Genomic DNA, 22,430 nt, shown 5'->3' on the forward strand with positions numbered 1-22,430 from the left:
TTTTGGAACCAAAAGTCACTGGATAATGTAGGTAGATAATCTAGATGAGTTGGAAACAGGTGGAAACCCAGTTGGAAGGCCCACTGGGGCAGCTTCTCATGCAGTGTCTCATAGGGGATGGGTTTTACCCCCTCTGATGTCACTGCAATGCTCAGTCATGTCTCCTGCCCTGGAAAATGTAACTCCAACTAAAAGCTTGAAAAACAAATTTTCCAATATAAAACTTGATATCCTAACCATTTTAGTGTACATATTAAGTACACTCACCTTGCCAGGCAGTGGTAGGACTTGCCTTTAATTTCTCCCTTTAATTTCTCGGGAGGCAGAGGCAGGTGGGTCTCTGTGAGTTCAAGGTCAGCCTAGTCTACAGAGTGAGTTCCAGGACAGCCAGAGCTCTACGGAGAAATCCTGTGTTGAAAAACAAACAAACAAACAAAAAACCCACTCCTCTTATTGTCAACTACTACCACCACCCATTGCCAGAGCACTACACTTGCCAAATTGAAACCCTAACCTGTTAAACAACAATCCCCTCTTCTAGACATACATGGATCTATATAGGAAGGAATAAAAGACAAGATCTCCTGAGTAAACTGGGAGTGTGGCGGGCACGAGAGAGGGTAAAAGGGGGGATGAGGAGAGGGGAGTGGAGAAATATGTATAGCTAAATAAAAACAATTTAAAAAACTTCCTCTTCTTCCTTTTGAGTCCTGGAAAACCACCATTCTACTTCCTTCCTCTGTGATTTTTGACTAGTGTCTCATGATGGAATCATAGGCTTTCCATCTTTTGGGCTGGCTTACTTCTCTCTGCATAATGTCCCTAATGCTGTGTTCCAGAGGTCAGAGGAGGATGTCTGATCCCCTGAGCCTGGACTTACAGATGATTGTGAAACTCCATGTGGGTGCTGGGAATTGAACCCAGGTTCACTGAAAGAAGAATCAGTGCTCTTAACTGCTGAGTCATCTCTCCAGCCCCACAGTTCTCCTGAGTATATAACTAGAAATGAAATTACTGAGATAGATGGCAATATTGGTATTATTACTATTATTATTATTTGCAACATTGTCTTACTATGTAGACCAGGCTGGCTTTCAATTGACAGCAACCTCCTTGCCTCTACTTCCTGAATGCTGGGGTTGCTGGTCGACGGTCATCACACCCAGTTCATTTTTGGCTTTCTGAACAACTGTCAAGTTCTCTTATACAATTGTCTGCGGCCCTTACATTTCTACCAAGAGCACGCTTGAGTCCCAACTTCTCTGCATATTTACCAAATCTTGTTATCCGTTGGCCTTTCTTTTCTCTATTTGAAGCAGGTTTCACGGTCCAGGTTGCTGTCAAGCACACACTCTTCCTGCCTCTGCTGGGGCTTCAGGTGTGCAGTGCCACACCTGGCTTTTGTGTGTTGAAATAGTAGCCACCTTGACGGGCATTGTGGTTTTGACCGGCCTTTCCTAACTGAGCGGTGTGCTTCACCATTGCCACGCTGGTTCAGAACCCACCACGTCCAGGGTACAGACAGAGTGAGGGAGACGTTGGTGTGAACGGGTTGGTGTAGCTGCCACGTGTGTGGAAGGTGTTCACGTCAAACTCTGCATGACTGTTCTGTCAAGCATACCAGTATCCACTCCATGTTGGCCTCAGTCAGAAACTAAGGGTGGACTGGCATCCCTGGACAGAGCAGGGACCTATAAAAGGAATGCGAGAGAGAGAGAGAGAGAGAGAGAGAGAGAGAGAGAGAGAGAGAGAGAGAGAGCCAGGGAGGGATGCGGTGGAAAAAGCACAGCAGCTCTACATACCTGGGTCAAGGACAAGGGAGCGGGGCTGAGGATGGGGGTGGGGTTGAGTTGGATATAAAACGGTAGATGTTGATGCTGTGAGCAGAGTCAGGGATTTGCTTTCAATTCTTAGTCTGTCCCAGGGCGAACCTCCCCAAATGTCTGCAGACCCAGCCATGCCTCCTCTGCTCCAGTGTCCCGCAACATTTCCAGCCTCACCACAAACACCTGCATGGAACGTCCCTGAAAACTACCTGGGTGATGTCAGTGACAAATCTGGTAACCAAGCCAGATTTCTTCTCTACACAGTATTAATAAGGTGCAGGCAGTCACACATCATTGCTAAGGGAAGTAACAAGGTAGGGACATATGGGACTTGAGTTTTCAAATTTAAGGCGTACTTGCTACATGCACATCTGTGCCACCATTATCTTTCCACACTGGTGCACACACAGGTAATTATGGGGCACCTGTGCAGGCAGAGTCTACTTCTGTGTAGCCTTTGTTGCCTTTTCTATGATGCAAAAGGAAAATACTCTGTACTGTCTGGGAAGGTTCCCTCTTCTGCAGCAGAACTCCCCTCCCCCTGGCTCTTTTCCCTTAGCACCTTGTGTGGTACATCTTGAGGGCACACCATTCCTAAGAGAAAGAATAACCAATATTTGAAGTATTTCAGAGAAATTTTAGGAGCCTTGCATTTTTTATGAAGGTATTGGATCTGCAGCTTTTGTGTTCTACAGAGTGATATGAGCTCTCACTGCTGTTTTAACCTTGGTCTGATGAGTGAGCCTGGATGTCTTTTCAAATCTGAGTGACTACCGTCTTTGCTGTGAACGAGTTACGTTATTTTCCTTTTTTTATTTGGTGATAGAAATTCTTTGCATTAAAATCGTCACTCACAAGGATGTCGGTCAGATGGCAGAGTGCTTGCCTATTCTGCACCAAGCCCCGGGCTCAGTTCCCAGCCCTGTGTAAAATGAGTCATGACGGTACAGTCATAATCCACGCCTTGTGTCCATCATCTGTAATTCCAGCACTAGGGAGGTAGAGACACCAAAAGGCCCCGGTTACCCTTGCCTACATAGCAAGTTCAGCCTCTGAGATCCCTGAGAGTCTGCCTCAACAGAACAAACAAAAATCAGTTATAATTGTGGCTTATCTTTTCACTTAATGATATCTTGTACATATTCTAATATTAAAATAGTGAGAAATGGCCAGCCCGCTGTTATCGTGACAAATACCTGAGAAACGGTCAACCTGAAGGAGTAAGTATTTATGTTGGCTTAGGTTTCGGTCCGTAGTGGGCTGGGTTCATTACTCGGGGCTTGGCACGAGGCTGACCATCTTGGCAGAGATCATTCGAGACATGAAGGGGCCAAGGAGAGCATACATCCCTCAAAGGCATGCCGCCAGTGACTGCTCCCTCTAACAAGGCTCAAAGTCCTAATATCTCACTAGCTCCCAACAATGCCATGGAACTGTGAATCAGTCAAGATTAAACCATTCATTAGGTCAGAGTCCTCAGGATCCAACTTCCTCAAAGCCCCACCTCTGAACACTGCCTAGCATCATGAGACTTTGTGGGGGAGAGGGACACTCAGTATTCACACAACACAATGCCCATCTCTATCTCCCCCTTTTGTTTATCTTAAGAACTTCTCTCCTGTTCTTGAGTTCATGAAGATATTTCATGTTTTCTCCAAAAGTTTTCTGCACATTCAGCTATTTGATCTGCCTAAACCTGCTACTGAACAGAGATTTTCTTTACTATGGATCATCAATTGCCCCAGTATTCACTTCCTTAGTTCTGGGATGACAGAGGTATGCCACTATACCATGCTCTTTCTAGGGTGTAATTTTATTTGTGTATATCTGTGTATATTCACGTGTGTGGTGCAAACGTGAGTGCCCATTCACGCCCGGAAGGTTAGATGACAGCTTTGGGGGTCCTCTTGTTCCACTCTTATTCTTTTAAACCAGGTTCTCACTGAACGTGTTGCTGGCCTGGTAGCCAGCAAGCCCAAGCAATCCTGTCTTTGCTCCACACAGCCCTGGGGTTACAGTGAATGCCCAGCCATGCTTGGCTTTTTTTCTGGGTGCAGAGGATTTGAACGGACATCCTCATGCTTCATCTGCAAGCACTCTTACTACGGAACCGTCTCCCTAGTTCCCAGCCTATTAATTCTATAGAACTGGTCTGTTACTCTTTCTGTGTGTCAGGTATACACTCCAGCTTTACGACGTCAGTGTTCACCCCAGCTAAGTAGTTGTATGAAGATGGACAGTCTCATTAGCCTTCTTTTTAAGTCCCTTAAATAGATAACCAGAAACAAGCCCCTGACACTTTAAGGTGGGGAGGCACTCAACAACAGCAAGCAGTCCTTATGATACCGAAATAGATAAAAAATAAATAAATAAATAAATAAAATGACGAACGCCTCCGGGCTTCAATTTCATTTACAAAAACAAATCCATTAGTTAGCACATCATTTTTACATCCCTTGTCACTTTGAAAACTGTGATCCTGGCGTTTTATTACTTTGAAGCCAGGCAGGTGTAATGGACTGGTGAGAGAAGAGAGCTAATAATACTATCCATGTAGAATGCGGGGGACTCAGGCACCAGCTAACGTGAAAATGATAAGGGACACCACAGCTAATAGTTGGGGCTGGACAGAAGCTGGCTACAATGACCTTCACGATGTTTTCTGGCACGTGGAGTGGCCGCATGTATTTGGAAGTGTCTTACTTTGAATCTCCAGTTGCCTGGGAATACAGCACCACCGGCCATCCGGACCTGCCCGTCCAGCCCCAGGTACTCAGAACTTCAGAGAAGATTCCAGACCGGGTCAGAGGCCAGGTGGGATGGGGGCAGCATGGGACGCGCGCGGGGACGGTGAGCAGCCTGCACCCCATCCCGGGCACCAGTGGTGCTTCTGGGAAACGTAGTCCTTTGCGGTGTGCGGCGCTCGGGGCTGCCGGATAAGGGACTACGATTCCCTTCGGTCTTGCGCAAGCTTTGTGCAGCGCGCTTGCGCAGTGTGGAGGACGATGCCGCTATAAAGGCTTGTTTTGCTCCGGGTCCGATGTTCGCGTGCGAGCCCGGGCGGTCCGCTCTCCCTTGGGGAGGTTGGTGTGCAGGTAGGTGATGGCTCTCGCCTTTCCTGTGCAGTGTCCGCGCTGTCACGGGCTCTCTCCCTTGGGCTTCCCGGGGCGTGGTGGGTGGTGGGAAGACACCGGCGGGAGAAGCGAGGCCTGTCTCGTCCCGGTGTCGCGCGGTCCCGGGCTTGGGTGACGACCTGGCGGACTGTGCTGGGGTCCTGGTGTTAGACGGCAGGAGGGGAGGTTTGGTGGGCGGTCACGGCCGGCTCTGCTCTCAGCGCGGCCACCAGGGGGAGCTGCGTCCCCTCTGGGTGAGTCTTGGCACCTGTACTCGCCAGGCCCGGGCTGGCGTGGGAACGCCCTAGGGCCGGGGTGGCGGAGTTGGCCAGAGAGAAGAAGCCCCAGCACCCCGGGACCTGAGGCTCCAGTGCCAGCCACCTACGATGTAAGTCATTATCTTCGTTTTTTTGCGAGCTGCTATGTGAATGCACGTGACATCAGCACGCACAGCGAATCCGTGGCAGAGCCGGGATGGGAGCCCAGGTCTCCAGTTATCGGTGCCCTTTTTGCTGCTGGCACGCAGAGCTGCTAGTGGGTTTGTGTTTATCACACCTGGGTCCTGTGTTTTCGCACAGATAGGGAAGTCTCGATGCAGATAGGCACAGGGATGATCGGGGAAGTTTGAGTTCTGAAGGGAGACATGGATAGGTTTGACTGGCTTCTGGAGTAAGTCAAAGGTGAGGGAGCTTGGAGGTACAGGTGGGTTCTGGGGGGCGTGGTAAGTGGGCATCCTTCAGCTTCCTTGCTGTAGCTACAGGGCCGGCAGGAGCTTCCTGAGGCGCTGGAAGCCTACTGATGGATGTTGTGATAACATCGCTTGGAAACACCAGCCTGTCTAGTTCCAGTTCTCTAGTCCTACGCAACGCCCCTCCCCCCCCTGCAGAACCCGTCGTATCCTTATGGAGGGCCAATGGCTACCCTTTAATCAGTAGAAAGAGAATTTTTAAGCAAAAGACTGATCAGGTGACCCCAACCTTGTCAGTTTTGAGTCGGGGCACTAACGTGCGGGTCCCCACTTCGTTTATTCTTGTTTATCCCTTTACAGTACTGACTTAGATCGGTTTTGCTAGTTCGCTGATACTTGGGCCTTAGCTTTGGTTTTGGCATCCCTGGAGACTGAACAGAACCTCTGACTTACATGCTTTATCACTGAGCCCAAGTTAACATTAATGTTTTTAAAAAAGACTTCCGGTCAACTGCAAGGGAAAAGTTCAGAAAATAAGGAAGTGAAAAGTGTTTGGGGCTTGAGAGGGAGCCGGGTGTAGCAATCCTTCCTTAGTTGCTAGCTTCATATTCAGGCCTTGTTTCTTTCCCAAACCCTGCTGCTCCACCGGCTCCTGTGCCTTGTCCTTGTCATACCCCAGACACAGAAGACGGTGTCCTCCTTGTGTTTACTGTGGAGAAGCAGTAATTTTATGGCTACTCAGGTGTTTGCGTATGCAGAGCTGTGCTTTTCTTTTCTTTTTTTTTTTTTTGAAAGTAAAGCATTGGAGTGTTCACAGTAATAGGACACTGTTTCCCACGCCCTTCATCTAGAAACCAGCTTTGTCTGGAAGGATAGGGGAGTTCAGAGTAGGACACTATGGTCCTATCTTATCTCCCCAACCAACAGTTGTTTCTCTCATAAAAGGGTCATTGCTACCACAGTGTCTACGCTCCACAGGTTCTGCTTCATAATCCATTGATTGACACTGTCTGCCTCCTCTCGGGTCTTAGATACTGGAGACCCTTTTTCTGTTCTTGGTGTGTTTGGTATCGTGAATGGGCTCCCTTGGCTGCCTCCTTCTCAAGCTCCCCCAGCTCCCTCGAGCCTATTTTTAAAGTATCACTAATCTTCTTCTTCCAGATGACAGCGGGGCCCTTGGCAGATGCCAGGCCTGTTTATAGCTTAGCCTTCCTGGGACCTCTGTGACACAGGCACTGTTTTTGCTTAGTAGGCTGGTTTTGTTTGTAGTGTGTGTAGTCATTGGACTAGGTGCTGTTTCCCTCCACCCCAGACAGGGTTTCTCTATGTAGTCCTGGCTGAACTCACTCTGTAGATCAGGCTGGGATCCTCCTGCCTCTGCCTCCAAGTGCTGGGATTAAAGGCATGATCGTCACCACTCATTGGAGATGCTATTTTTAAACAAACACCTTTTCTGTATCAAAATTCTGAAAAGTAAAAAGTCCAGCCCTCTTTGGAGATTTAAGGGGGTTTATTTTTTTTTTAAATCTCAAGAACAATAAATATTTTCTTTTGGTAATTTAAAAGTGAGTAACAGGGGCTTGGGATGTAGCTTTGTTGTCAGAGGGCTTGCCTGCCATGTGCAGGGCCCTGGGTTTGATCCCTAGCACCGTATAAACTGGGGGACAGTCGTGCGATTTTACAGTCACAGTCCTTGGGATGTGGAGGCAGGAAGGCCAGAAGTGCAAGGTCATCCTTCAAAAATTAACCTTTGAGGCCAGCCTGGGGTACTTGAGTCTCTGTGTCAAAAACAAATTACAGTTATCAAAATTTTGTGTTCCAAGAGGCACACCCCTTAGTGGCTGTCACAGCTGGGTTTATGGACTACAGTGTAGCACGGCCATACTTACAGAGGGACATGTATGTGCTTAGTTTTTAAGAAATGGCCAGAGGGCCAGTGAGCTGGCCTGCTGCCAACCCGAGGACTTGAGCTCCATCTCCAGAACCAGAATGGCAGGAGAGAACCGACTCTTGCAAGCCGTCGTTTGATCTCAGTGCGTGTGGTTGCACACACTTGGTTCAGTTCCCTCTCTCGCATGCACACACACAGTAAATAAAATAAAGTCAAACTTTTTTTTTTAAGTGACCAGAGTTGATACAGAATATTGACTTGAATTGGCCAGACAGGCAGTGGTGCAAAGCTATAGAGCTGGGTTTCAGGAAGAAGCGAAGAGACCTTGAAAAGGTAAAATGTAAACTGGGCTGGGAAGCAGTTGTTGAGTCTGTGAGTTTAAGGTCAGCCTGGTCTGCAGAGAGAGTTGTAGGACAGCATGAGCTACCCTGTCTTGAAGACAGAAACCCTGTCTCGAAAAACCAAAACTGTTTAAAAAAGAAAAAAAAAAAAGAGAAAAGGTAATCTACATACTGTAATGATCTGTTCTGTCTCTTTAAGAGACAAGCCACGCCCACTCCCCCATCCTCTGAGGCAGGCAGATCTTTCTTCCTGCTTGCAGCCTGAGTCTCCCCCCCCCACTCAGAGGCAGCTTCTGTCTCTCCCTTCTCTCCCCTCTCCCCTCTTTTCCTTCTTCCCCTTTTCTTCCATACTTCCATAACCCACTAAATAAATATCCAACCTCACTCTGCATGGCGTGCCTATCCGTCTGTCTCTTGCCTGCTGCTGCCACAGGACCAGCAGCCTTCGGAGACCTGGGATGTGGTCTCATGCGCAGTCCCTTCCTAGGACTGGCTGCTCTCAGGACCTGCTGCCCCCCTGCCTGCCACCACATGGCCCTCTACCTGCCGCTGCCCAGGGACCTGCAGCATTTCTGCCACTGCAGCTACTTGGGGATCCACAGCATTTTTAATTAATCCATTACACATACATATTCATAACACACATATTGTTTTTGTTTTTGGAGACAGGATTTTACCATGTAGTCCTGGCTGTCGTGGAACTTGCCCTGTAGATCAGGCTATCTGGAACTCAGAGATCTACCTGACTCTGCCTCCTGAGTGCTGGGATTAAAAGTGTGCACCACCATGCCCATTTAAATTTAATTTATTGTTATTTGTGGTGATATTTTGTTTGTGATCTAACAAATAAAGCTTGCCTGAAGATCACAGCTAAGCCATTAGTTAGCCACAGAGGCCAGGCGGTGGTGGTACACACCTTTAATCCAGCATTCAGGAGGCAGAGGCTGGTGATCTCTGTGAGTTCAAGGCCAGCCTCAGCTATACTAGATTGCTTTAGTCTCAAAGAGAAACAGAACCTGGTGGTGGTGGCTCACACCTTTAATTCCAGCACTAGGGAGGTGGAGACAGGAAGGGATAAGGCTGGGTGGAGAGAGGAATACAAGGCGGGAGGAGACTTTGAGACATTCACTTAGGGGTTCGAGGATCTTGCCCTCTTTGGTCTGAGGATTTGGTAGAGGTAAAAGTCTCTCTAGTGGCTTTACTTCTTTGGTGTTTCAGCATTTACCCTGAAATCTTACTCCAGGTTTTTATTATTAAGACTAATTAGAATTTGTACTTACAGACTTAAAGTTACTATTTTTTTTTCTAGTTTTTCAAAACAGGAACTCTCTGTGTAGCCTTAGCAGCCCTGGAACTCACTCTGTAGATCAGGCTGACCTAGAACTCTTGAACTCCCAGAGATCTAACTGCTTCTGCCTCTCGAGATTAAAGGTGCTTGCTTCCACTGCTGGGTTGTTACTGTTTTTTTAATGACAGCTTTATTGAGAAATAGTTTGTGCATTGTAGAATTCACCTTTAGAAGTATACAAGTGTTGGTGGTGGTTTTGGTGTGCTCACAGACTTGTACAGTGTTACTGCTGTCTGACTTGAGAACTAAATGCTAAATGGGGAATTTGTGTTTAAAGTTGTTACCCTCTTGTTTTTATTTTAGCTGTGTAACTCCTGAGCTTTAAAATAACATCAGGTCATCCATTAGGTAGTTACAGAAATGCAGGGCTGGGATTTATCATTGGTAGGGTAAGTGTCTTTGTAAGTTGCATCTAGTCAAATTTGGTAGGTGAGAGGTCCTGGAGTTTATTAAACACGCAAGAAGCTGAAAGGGCTTTCAGAACGCCTTTCCAAATCATCTCATGGCTCCATTCCTTAGATTCTCAAAGAAGGTATTTATTTACTAGTAGGCTTGTGGGTTTGTTGTTGTTGTTGTTTTGTTTGTTTGTTTGTTTTTGGTTTTTCAAGACAGGGTTTCTCTGTGGCTTTGGAGCCTGTCCTGGAACTAGTTGTAGAGCAGGCTGGCCTCTCTACTCACAGAGATCCACCCACCTCTGCCTCCTGAGTGCTGGGATTAAAGGCGTGCACCACCACCGCCTGGTTTAGGCTTATGTTTTTTAAGTTTATTTTTTCCTAGGAGTTGGGAGAAGGTACTTTTTTCCTTCTTCCTCCTCTTTCTCTTTTCCTCCCCTTCTCTTTTTCTCCTCCTTTCTTCTTCTTCCTCCTCTCTCTCTCTCTCTTTTTTCTGTCCTGGAAATCTTTGTTGAGCAGTCTGGCCTTGAACTCGCAGAGACCCACCTACCTCTGCTTCTCTAGGCGTGTGGCGCTGTGCTTGGCTAGGTCATTTTTTTTGACACTGGAGTGCTAACCTTTCTCCTTTCAAAAGTGAAGTAGTGTTTGTAATAATGTGTGTGACTGTGGTGGTGAGAAAGTGTCTGTACCTTTCTCCCTTCTTCCTGCTGTGAGGCACGCTGGCGTATGCTTCATCATGACCAGGAAATGTCTGCTTTTGATTTCAGAAATTCTGCAGTGAGAGGAGGAGTGTGAGCTCTGGTACCCCACTTGGTGAAGATGAAGGATATTGACATGGGAAAGGAGTACATCATCCCCAGTCCTGGGTACAGAAGTGTCAGGGAGAGAAGCAGTGCAGCTGGGCCACACAGAGACCGTGAGGAATCCAGGTTCCAGAGATCAAGACCGGTTAGTTCTTCCCTCCCCAGACTCCGTTCTTTACCTGCTTGTTGGGCTACACCATGTCTTTTTTTTCATATGATACATATTTTATAATTTTATTTTTCTGTATTGACTTTATATCAGTGTTAAGAATTAATGATTCCTTAGACCTGGAGTGTAGTTCAGTGGTAGAGAGGATGCTTACTTAGCATGCACGAGGCTCTGGGTTCCATCCCCAGCACCACAAGAAAGAGCTGATTCAGTTCAATGGAGTGAGAAGTTGTCTTGTGCTGTTCATTTGTCTGTTTCTTCTTAGTGTTATTGTGTGTGTGTGTGTGTGTGTGTGTGTGTGTGTGCATTCCTGTGTGAGCGTCTGTATGTGTGGAGTGTGTGTGTGAGAGAGCCACCCAGCCAGATAGACAGACGGGGTCACACTGTGTACCCTGGTTAGTCTGGAACATCTGCCGGCTTCTGTCTCCCAAGCTGCTGAGATTAAAGGCATGTGCCACCATGCCGGGATCCCCTCTTTTTCCTCTTCATACCTCCAGTTTCACACTTGTTGAAAATTCCTTGATTAATGATGTAGCCAAATGATAGACGCTTGCCTGGCATGTGTAAAGCCCTGGCTGGGTTCAGTACCCGTTACTTAACAAAGAGGTCGGGGTGGGGGAGGACAGAGGGAATAGGACCCATTCGGCTTCTTTCATTTGCTACAGTTTGTTTTTTCTCCAGGCTTTGTTTTTTTTTGTGTGCTCAAAACAGGAATTATTTTGCCAGGCATGGTGTCTCATGCCTTTAATCCCAGCACTCAGAGGTAGAAGCAGGAGGCTCTCCTTGGTCTGCATAGCAAGTTTCAGGCCAGAGCTGATGCAGAGGACATGGAAGGGAGCTGCTTACTAGCTGGCTCCACATGGCTTGCTCAGCCCACTTTCTTATAGAACCCAGGACCACCAGCCTAGGGATGGTACCACCCACGATAGGCTGGGCCCTCCCCCACTGATCACTAATTAAGAAAATGCCTCATAGCTGGATCTTATGGAGGTATTGTCTCAATTGAGGTTCCCTCCTCTCAGATTACTTTAGCTTGAAGGTTGACATAAAACTATCAGGCACCTTCTGTCTCAGTGAAGCAGAACAAAAGAATCGTTTGGAGATATTTGCTCAGATTTCAGAGCAGTTGGAATAATTATTCTAGATAGCTGTAGGATAATCATTTTAAGTTAGTGGATGTGTTGTTTTTTATTTTCCTGGTTAAAAAAAAAAGCATTGTATCTTTTCTGGACTGGTAGAAGAAGCCAGTGGTCTGGAAGGGTGTCTAGGTTTGGAAAGGTCCGGTTTCTGTTAAGGTCTTCATCACGTGAACACTTCTCAGGCCTCTGTCGTGTGGACGCCTGTGGCCTCTGCTGCGTGGATTCCCGTCGGGCCTCTGCCGCCTCTCGGGCCTCCGCCGCCTCTGCCATGTGAGTGCTGGTGGCTGTGGGCTTCGGAGCTGACGCTGGTGTCTCATCAATCTGAAGTGGCTTTGGTTCTTCGGAGGTTGAAAGTCGCTGCTTACTCACCAGGTCTTCTTTGTCCCCACTGTGGTAGAGAATGCCTTGTCGTCGTTCAGTATCTAGTGTTCGTTGATGCGACTTTTATAACTGTGCATCTTTATTATGTGGTACAGTGCCTCTCAACCTTCCTAATTCTGCCACCCTTTCATACAATTCCTTATGTGGTGGTGACCCCCAACTATAAAGTTATTTTTGTTGCTACCTCATAACTGTAATTTGGTACTGTTATGAGCCATAGCGTAAATATTTTTGGAGCTAGAGGTTTGCCCAAGGGTTTGTGACCCACACATTGAGAACTGCTGATTGAGATCTTGTGTTAGTGGAACATTTATTGAATGGATGTCTAGTGCTTGTCAGGACATCAATAGTCCAGGAGTTAAATCTAGAAAAGTTTTAAGGGTGCATTGGAGCAGAGCGTTGAAGGATGATGGGGATGGTGAGGCAATGGAGATACTGGAAAGGGCCTGGCGCGTTGGACTTTGTGCCATTGCACCTTTGTGCAGTAGGATTAAGTGAGATGGCACACAGAAGACTTAGGAGTGGTGCGCGGTGTGGTCTGCCCTTAGATTAGTTGTCTATAGCATGGGGTGTGTAAAAGGGCGCACTGGGGACATTTCTGCTTGCCATGCCAAGAAGCCTTTTTTTATGGGCATAAGGAAGCCATTGGAAATGAATGAGATTTTAAAAATCACTAATTTTGAGATAACTGAATTTGCATGCAATTATATAAAAATAATAATGAAAACCACTACAGGATTGACAGTGGTCTAGCCCAATGATTTGTGAAAAGTTCAGCAGTTTGGGTTGGGGAGATGAGTTGTTAATCCTGTTGTGATATTGGACTAAAATTATGCAAGATTTGATACTGGGGAAACCAAAAAAGCATGGAAGGATTTTTTTTTGCTGTTATTTTTCTATAACTGCATGTAAATCAATGAATAAAGTAAACAGAATAGAGGGCGACTTTCCCACCCTCAGGCACAGGTGAGTTCACCTGTGGGCACACACACAAGTTGCTGTGTTCTTTGTTAGGGTGCTTAGGTCACTACATACATGCAGTCATCCATTTTTCCTGTGTGTTCTTACCCGTATTAGGGGTGGTTGTCATTTTTATTTTAACCAATCCCATAGATGCTTCTGAAGCCTCAGTTTGGTTTTTGTTTGCATTTCCTTAATGACTACTGGCCTTGAACTTAATACAGAGATCTTAAGGTTTCCTTTTGTTTTGGCCCTAGTATTGAGATTGACCCTAGGATTTCTTGCATGCTAGGCCAGTACTACCCTTGTCTTCAGCCTTTACTAGGTGGACCTGGAATTTATCTCCCAAGTATCTGGCTTGTGCTTACTAGGCCTTGCTCTTTTCTGTTCCTCTAGGCGTGACAGTATCATATATCCCTGACTGGCATGCAACTTTTGATCTTCCTGCCTTAGCCTCCTAAATAATGGAATTAGAGGTGCCTAACACCACCTTGCCTCTGAGAATTCACTTTTGTTTTCCTTCCCTGCCCCCCCACCCAGGGTCTCACATAGCCAAGGCCAATCCTGAACTCACTGAGCACAGCTGAGGCTGGTCTAAACTTCTGATACTCTTGCCTCTATTTCCTTAGTGCTAGAATTTCAGGCCTGTGGTCAACACACCCAGCTGAGGAGAGACTTTCCTTTGTTTTCTGTTTTTGTTTGTTTGTTTTGTTTTGAGACAGGGTCTTTGTACTAGTGCTCGCTGTCCTGGAACTTGCTGCCTGCAGCCTCCTGAGAGCTGTGTATCACCATGCCTGGCTGAGAAGAGATTTTTTTCTTTAAACTATATTCTTATTTTGTATCAGTCTTGAAATAACTTAGAAAAACCCTAGACAGAGGCGAGAGAGGGAATAAATAAAGGGAGCGTCATGTGGGAGAAGCTGGGGTCTGCTTTCAGAGGCAGGTGAAGAAGGAGGAATAGGAGAGGTTGAGGGGTACCTCCGGGGCGGCGAGGAGTCTGAGATTGACTAAGTTTAAAATGGAAGAAAAAGAAAAATTGGAAGAAGAGAGAGTGAGTGATTTTGACCACTCCTGGGCCTTTGGCTAACGTCCAGTGTGAAAAGTGGTGGCTAACATCCAGTGTGAAGAGCGATGGTTAACATCCAGTGTGAAGAGCGATGGCTAACATCCAGTGTGAAGAGTGATGGCTAACATCCAGTGTGAAGAGCGATGGCTAACATCCAGTGTGAAGAGCGATGGCTAACATCCAGTGTGAAGAGCGGTGGCTAACATCCAGTGTGAAGAGCGATGGCTAACAAGATCCAGTGTGAAGAGTGATGGCTAACATCCAGTGTGAAGAGTGATGGCTAACATCCAGTGTGAAGAGCGATGGCTAACATCCAGTGTGAAGAGCGGTGGCTAACATCCAGTGTGAAGAGCGATGGCTAACAAGATCCAGTGTGAAGAGTGATGGCTAACATCCAGTGTGAAGAGCGATGGCTAACATCCAGTGTGAAGAGCGATGGCTAACATCCAGTGTGAAGAGCGGTGGCTAACATCCAGTGTGAAGAGCGATGGCTAACAAGATCCAGTGTGAAGAGTGATGGCTAACATCCAGTGTGAAGAGCGATGGCTAACAAGATCCAGTGTGAAGAGTGGTGGCTAACATCCAGTGTGAAGAGCGATGGCTAACAAGATCCAGTGTGAAGAGTGGTGGCTAACATCCAGTGTGAAGAGCGATGGCTAACGTCCAGTGTGAAGAGTGGTGGCTAACATCCAGTGTGAAGAGTGATGGCTAACATCCAGTGTGAAGAGCGATGGCTAACATCCAGTGTGAAGAGTGATGGCTAACATCCAGTGTGAAGAGTGATGGCTAACAAGATCCAGTGTGAAGAGTGGTGGCTAACATCCAGTGTGAAGAGCGATGGCTAACAAGATCCAGTGTGAAGAGTGGTGGCTAACATCCAGTGTGAAGAGCGATGGCTAACGTCCAGTGTGAAGAGTGGTGGCTAACATCCAGTGTGAAGAGTGATGGCTAACATCCAGTGTGAAGAGTGATGGCTAACGTCCAGTGTGAAGAGTGATGGCTAACATCCAGTGTGAAGAGTGATGGCTAACATCCAGTGTGAAGAGCGATGGTTAACATCCAGTGTGAAGAGTGGTGGCTAACATCCAGTGTGAAGAGCGATGGTTAACATCCAGTGTGAAGAGTGATGGCTAACATCCAGTGTGAAGAGTGGTGGCTAACATCCAGTGTGAAGAGTGGTGGCTAACATCCAGTGTGAAGAGTGATGGCTAACATCCAGTGTGAAGAGTGATGGCTAACATCCAGTGTGAAGAGCGATGGCTAACATCCAGTGTGAAGAGTGGTGGCTAACATCCAGTGTGAAGAGTGGTGGCTAACATCCAGTGTGAAGAGCGATGGCTAACGTCCAGTGTGAAGAGTGGTGGCTAACATCCAGTGTGAAGAGTGATGGCTAACATCCAGTGTGAAGAGTGGTGGCTAACATCCAGTGTGAAGAGTGATGGCTAACATCCAGTGTGAAGAGTGGTGGCTAACATCCAGTGTGAAGAGTGATGGCTAACATCCAGTGTGAAGAGTGATGGCTAACATCCAGTGTGAAGAGTGGTGGCTAACATCCAGTGTGAAGAGTGGTGGCTAACATCCAGTGTGAAGAGCGATGGCTAACATCCAGTGTGAAGAACGATGGCTAACATCTAGTGTGAAGAGTGATTTTGACAGGAAACGTTGGAACCCATGATACTAATGTCCAATCCTCCCCATTTTGTTGAAGTGATTGGCTAGGGTGTGCAATGGCTTCGCTGGATTTTTCTTCTGTCGATGAGAGGAACTGCCAATGAAGCCAGCTTTACTAAGTTGGTCAGGAAGTCTTTTTTTAAACAGAAGATTGGTAGGAAGTCTGTCAAATTTCAGGAACTCTTTTCTTGTTTCCCAATCTCTTAAATTTGCTATTTTCCTGATTTTCTTGACATTTTTGGCTTAAAATATTTAAGAAATACTTTAAAAAAATTCTGCTTAGTCTTGACTTAAGCAATAAAACCAGTTTTTTTTCAGCTTGCTTTTGTAAGTACATTATAATGATGGTGTATAGCAGTTCAGTGTCTTTAGAAGTACACATATCATCTCGAGCCTTCTTGGCTACCTCCAGTCAAAGCCATGGTTTCCCAAATACATGCACTGGAATCTTGTCAGCAATGTCAGTTTGCTCATGGCAGAGCCAGCGTAATGACAGAAGTTTTCAGACTTGAAATGATATTAATGTTTTTAAGGATGAGAATACACTTTAAAAAGAAAGAAAACAAAACAAAACCCTGAACAGCTAGCCGATTGGGCAGAGCACAGCTTCTTGCTACAACTTCGTGCGCATCAGGTCCGCATGGTCCTTAGAGAGCAGTTCTGGGTCAGAGTTCTTAGGTGCTGGTCTAACCTGCACTCATCAGAAATGAAGAACAGTCTCTCTGCACAACGAAAGGCAGATGCACTTTGTTTTTCTAATCAGAAAAGAAGACTTTCTTGGCCACTGCTGACTTTCCTTCTCCAGTTAACATGTAAGCAGACCACAGAGCCAAACAGACGTCAGCAGCAGAAAGGAGCAGGACAGCGCTTGGAGAGGACCTGATATGTCCCTGATGACACCTTCACCTTCACACAGTTCTTGGTATTGTGTGATCAGATTTTTTTTAATAGTCGGGGAAAATTGTTAATCAGTTACATTTAAATATCTTTAGTTTATTACAGATACTAGGAGATAATAGGGTCAAAATTTGTACCCTTTAGAACTATAGAGTTTGTGTGGATTGCCACACATAGCCCGAGTCTTAGTGGACATCCTTTACTCTCACGTGTTAGTGGTGTCTTCTGCGTGGTCAGTGCCTTGAGTCTAGGCATGAGTGTTGGTTGGCATTGTCTGAGCTCAGCTGTAGGTTTCTCTGGACCACTGCTGCACATTGTCCCTAGCCTGAAGCACGGTTCTTCCAGCACAGCCCTTTCTGGCGTGTGTTCATGTGTGCACGTGGAGAGTACGAGTCCGGGAGCTCTGAGGCGTGGCTTTGACGTGCTGGTGTTCGGCCTGCGGCGACGCACACGTTAGGCAAGCACTCTGCGCCTCCCCAGTACTGATTTATTTTATTTTATAATGTGATGTTTTCATTTATTTAGTAAGTCTGTTGATTTGAAGGAGAATGGTCCCCGGTTGGTAGAACTGTCTGGGGAGGATTGAAGATCTGTCAGTGATGGTGGGCCAGTTAGCTCTTTCTCATTCTGCCTGTGGTTGTTGTCTCAAGACAACTCTCTCTGCATGCTCCCCACCATGGAGACAGAAGAGTTTTAAGAAGACACACCTAGGCTCTGACTGCCATTGTACATTTTCCCTGAGCAAGATAAAGCTGTGTGTGTGTGTGGGGGGGCTTTCCTGAACTTTGGTTGTGTGGTGATTCTTCTTGATGGTTGCAGATTAAAGTCCGGGTACCTGAGGAAAGGTAAGAGTGGGAAATGACCAGAAGCCAGCCAGGGCTCATATGCCGTCATGATTGTATTGTCTTTTCTCATTGGTGGAACTGTCCTTCCAGCCAGAGTATTCTGCATTACCTAGGGAGGTCACAAAGTCAGAATCTGAAAACCCAGGGATCTTCATTTAGCACCAAGGCAGATTCTTAGCATTGGCTGTAGTTTCCATAGTTAGCTGCTCAAGATAATTTTGGTGAGTTCAAGTTGTAATTTAGGGATTAAGGATATAAGTAAGTCTAATCTCTTACAGAAATTACTCTAAGCCATTTATAAAGAAATAGGGGCTCATTATAGACATGTGTGAAGTATGTAAGATTATATCAGAAAAATAAATCTCTTCTCTACCCAGAGACAATAGAAAGCTTTCATATGACATTACAGTTTTAGGGAATTTGACCCTAAAAGCTTTTATGGGTGAAAGATTTTGTTCTGCTTTTGCTGCCCGTGAGTCAGCTCAGTTTAGGAAGGACAGCAGGATAAAAATTAGTATTTTATATCTCTGCATTTTTCTCTGTTTTGGTCTGCAGTAACTTTACACTTTCTGGAGTATAAGAACCCCTTCCCCTATCCCATTTCCTCCCTGTAAGCATCTGTAAGCTCTGTAAAGCTCAGGAGTCTCCTAAGCTTGCTGGGAATGAATGACACGGTAGCTGGCCTTGCATCAGATACGGGTCTCAGTGCTGGTCCCAGCTTTCCAGGCAGAGATGACCACAGTGCTGCTGCTGCTGAGAACTGCTTGGGGATTGATTGTCTATATCCACAGCTCACTGAGTCCCACAGAAAAAGAAAACTGTTTGAAGGAGCTTGATATTCATTCTCTCTCTCTCTCTTGAGACAGAGTCTCACTATGTAACCCTAGATGGAACTCACTCTATAGACCAGACTGGCCTCAAGCTCAGAGAGATGTGGCCTCTGCCCCTGGAGTGCTGGGAGAGAAAAATGTGCGCCACCACACCAGGCATAGCTTCCTGTTCTTAAAGTAACTTTAAGCGCCACTGTTTATTAAGGTAACTTGGAAATTACAAATGGCCAGTGGAAACTTTTTCGGTAAGCTCTTGGTTCTGTGTTTGGTAGCTTCTGCTAGTGCAGTCTTGTGTCAGTTGTAAGATAAATGGTCTCTCCAGAAGCCTTTGCAATGGTTGGTTCTGTACGCTTCAAATGTGCTGACGTGCAGTTCTTTAGGTCCACTGAAGTCCGCTAATTCGTAGAATTAAACTTGTCTAAGCTTTCCTTCCTCCGTTTTAAAAGACAGAGTTAGCTGTTTAGATGTTACTGTGCTCTCATGATTCAGGACTCTTTCATGATTCTGGACGTGGGCTCTAATCCTCACACTTGGAAGGCTGAGGTATAAGGATAATCCCACATTTGAGGCCAGCCTGGGCTGTGCAGTAAAAACATATTTCAGACACCAAGCAGATTACTTTCTGCATTTGTCATTCAAAGAATCAACCTGATCTTGGCAGACATGATAGAAAACCATGACTGACAAAGTCCACTCATGAAGGCCTGAAGCACACACTTCCAAATGTGTGCAATTTACCAGGCTCTCAGCGTCTAGGCCAGACAGACTGTCCTCCTCCTCGCAGCCTTACCTCCCTGAGGGTGTGGCTCAACAGGGTTTATCAGCAGACCTGAGTGGAGTGGTGTGATTTTCTCCAAGTGGTATTTCTGGGGTTGGATGACTCAGACAGAGCTGTCGACTTCTCTTTGAAATGTTAATTTTGCCTGCCGACAGTTTGGCCCAGTGTATGGGACCGTCAGAAGGAGCTTAGATGGCTGGTCAAAGTCAACAGTATAGACTGTGGTCCCTGAACTCGACATTAAGATACGTTTGCTTTTGGAGCAAATATTGCCCAAAGGATTTGTGTGCTAGTCTGTGTCAGAGAAATACTTCTATTTGGTTTTGAGAAGTAGGTACACAATCTGGGTGCCGATAAAACCTGGCTGGGGCGGTAGCTCAGCAGGTAAAGTGCCTGTCTTGCAAGTGTGAGGATCCGAATTTGATTCCCAGTACCCATGTGAAAAGCCAGGTACAGCAGCAGCGAGGGAGACAGAAGGGAGAATCCCTGGGCTGATTGTCCAACTGAGGGTCCTGAGGACCTGCGCTCGACCCTGGTTTCTACATGAAGGAAGTTCTATTTTAGTGTTGTGTTTGTTTTCCGAATCTAAAAACTGAAAATCCTGAAGGAGTTTTCAGCAAGACCAACATTTACACGGGTAGAGAGATGACTGAGGTTAAGAGCACAGGACCTGAGTTCCATTCCCAGCAACCACATGGTGGCTGGCAACCATCTACAATGAGATCTGGTGCCCTCTTCTGGCATGCAGATATACATGCAGGTAGAACACTGTATACATAATAAATAAATCTTAAAAAAAAAAGACCAACATTTGCAAGTTTTAGTATCTCAATTAGTAGTTTTCAAGTGAAACTGAAACTACATATTAACATCACTTGAAGAATGTTAAAAGGAGTAATAGGGCCCTGTTCTCGATACACCAACCAGTCTCCACAAAGTGAAATGCAGGTAGTGATGGAATTTTAAAGCCTCCTGGTTTAACTGCCCTGGGAACCCCCAAATCTCATGGAATAAAGGCAGTTCTCAACCCCTATGTCAGTAGTTATCCACTGTGGTTGCGACCCCTCTCACAAGGGTTGAATAGTAGATATTTACATTACCGTTCATAACTAGCAAAATTACTGTTAATGAAGCAGCAACGAAAATAATCGTGTGGTTGGTCGGGGCCACCACAGCATGAGGAACTGTGTTAAAGGGTTGCAGCATTAGGAAGGCTGAGAACCACTTTCTTAACCACTGAGCTCCAAGTAGTTCCTCATCCTGTGATTCATTTGCAGTTTAATCCTTTGAAACTTAATCATGGTATTAACAAATTGAAATCGAGACCCCCCACATGGTGTGACAGGCACTTTGATTTGCTTCGAATCAAGCTTACACAACAACTTATAAGTTCTTCCTCATTATGGGGCAATTCCAGTTTACAGACTGCAGAAAATACCTATTTTACCATGCCAATACCACGTTCATTCTTTGGCTTATGTGTTTGCCCTTATTTGTGACTTGCACCGATAGGTGGGCATGGCAGTGTGACTGACTTGATTTCTTCTTCCCAGTGTGCATGCTCACTGGCTTGCTCAGCCTACTTTCTTTTACCATCTAGGACCACCAGCCCAGGGTGGCACCACCTTGTGGTCGGGCCCACCACATCGATGAGTCACGAGTCAAGAAAATGCTCCACTGTCTTACCCATGGAACAGTGTGGTGGAGGCATTTTTATGTGAGGTTCCCTTCCAGAATGACTCTAGCCAGCACAACTGTTAATCATAAGAGACTCTAAGGAGAAGTGTAATGGGCAAAAATCTCTAAAGTGATTTATCATACAGCATTGGATGCTGACCATACTGCTTGTGAGGCAACCCTTGACATTTCAGTAACGGGCCGAGTTCTGTGTGCCAACTCAGAGTAGACAGGTAGCCTTTCAGACACCCACCCTCCCTCCCTCCCTCCCTCCCTCCCTCCCTCCCTCCCTCCCTCCCTCCCTCCCTCCCTTCTATTCCACCCTTCTTTTTTTTCATGTTAGCATTCCAAAGTTCTTTCTAGAATCTAAACATCTGGTGAGATTCCCAGGTAACTGAACATAGCAGGACGGTGTGTCCTTCCTTCAGAAGAGTGGATCCCAGGTGCAGGACGGCGTGTCCTTCAGAGGAGTGGATCCCAGGTGCAGGACGGCGTGTCCTTCAGAGGAGTGGATCCCAGGTGCAGGACCGCGTGTCCTTCCCTCAGAGGAGTGGATCCCAGGTGCAGGACCGCGTGTCCTTCCCTCAGAGGAGTGGATCCCAGGTGCAGGACCGCGTGTCCTTCAGAGGAGTGGATCCCAGGTGCAGGACTGTGTGTCCTTCCTTCAGAGGAGTGGATCCCAGGTGCAGGACCGCGTGTCCTTCCCTCAGAGGAGTGGATCCCAGGTGCAGGACTGTGTGTCCTTCCTTCAGAGGAGTGGATCCCAGGTGCAGGACCGCGTGTCCTTCCCTCAGAGGAGTGGATCCCAGGTGCAGGACCGCGTGTCCTTCCCTCAGAGGAGTGGATCCCAGGTGCAGGACCGCGTGTCCTTCCCTCAGAGGAGTGGATCCCAGGTGCAGGACCGCGTGTCCTTCCCTCAGAGGAGTGGATCCCAGGTGCAGGACCGCGTGTCCTTCCCTCAGAGGAGTGGATCCCAGGTGCAGGACCGCGTGTCCTTCCCTCAGAGGAGTGGATCCCAGGTGCAGGACCGCGTGTCCTTCCCTCAGAGGAGTGGCTCTTGCGTCACAATCTCCTTGTCTGACATGGACAGTGCCCAATAACACAACACGGCTGACCCTTCGGCAAGTGTTTGTGGAAGAGTAACAGAAGTGAGGCAACAGTGGCAAATTTTGATTTTTAGATAAAAAGAATCCTTTCTATTCCTTTACTATTGGACTCCCTATTCATATTTTATTATTACATAGGATATTGAGGATTAGTGTCATCTCAACCATGACGGTTTGCCTTTGTCAGGACAGATTGCAAGAAGTCCACATTCTAAAACCCTAGCCGTCTTGTCAAATGACTGATGCCACTTAGAAAACTTAACAGGAAACAGCCTTGCCTGGCAACTCTCTTTGAAGTTTTCAAAGTTTCTTTGAGTTTGGTATCTGCCTGTACAGGAAATAGCATAATTCTGTAAGAATGGAAATAGTCATTAAATGTGATCAAAGAAACAAAACCCATGCAATCTGCATTTTAAAATATTGTCGGGTCAAAAAAAATTGTTGGGTCCTTTGCTTTTCTATTAATAGGTTAAAAAAGACCGTCAGTAGGTATTTTATAATTACTCTTA

At 46.4% G+C, this 22,430-nt stretch overlaps 1 protein-coding gene across 6 annotated transcripts in view; it reads left to right on the forward strand.

Moving 5' to 3' along the window:
• The first annotated feature begins 4,801 nt into the window (after positions 1–4,801).
• The window catches only part of Abcc5 (ATP binding cassette subfamily C member 5), a 90,834-nt gene continuing 73,205 nt past the window's right edge, over positions 4,802–22,430 (forward strand). For 3 of the 6 annotated variants that reach the window (XM_075968841.1, XM_075968881.1, XM_075968892.1), the window contains exons 1-2: positions 4,809–4,921; positions 10,367–10,547. In XM_075968841.1, coding sequence (XP_075824956.1) covers positions 10,419–10,547 — 129 coding nt within the window. In that variant the 5' untranslated portion in view covers positions 4,809–4,921; positions 10,367–10,418. Of the gene's footprint in view, positions 4,922–5,184; positions 5,328–10,366; positions 10,548–22,430 lie in introns of those variants that run through there. The other 3 variants (XM_075968870.1, XM_075968852.1, XM_075968860.1) reach the window with 3 other exon arrangements.

Source organism: Microtus pennsylvanicus, chromosome 1 (genome assembly GCF_037038515.1).
Source record: "Microtus pennsylvanicus isolate mMicPen1 chromosome 1, mMicPen1.hap1, whole genome shotgun sequence".
NCBI classification, from domain to species: Eukaryota; Metazoa; Chordata; class Mammalia; order Rodentia; family Cricetidae; genus Microtus; species Microtus pennsylvanicus.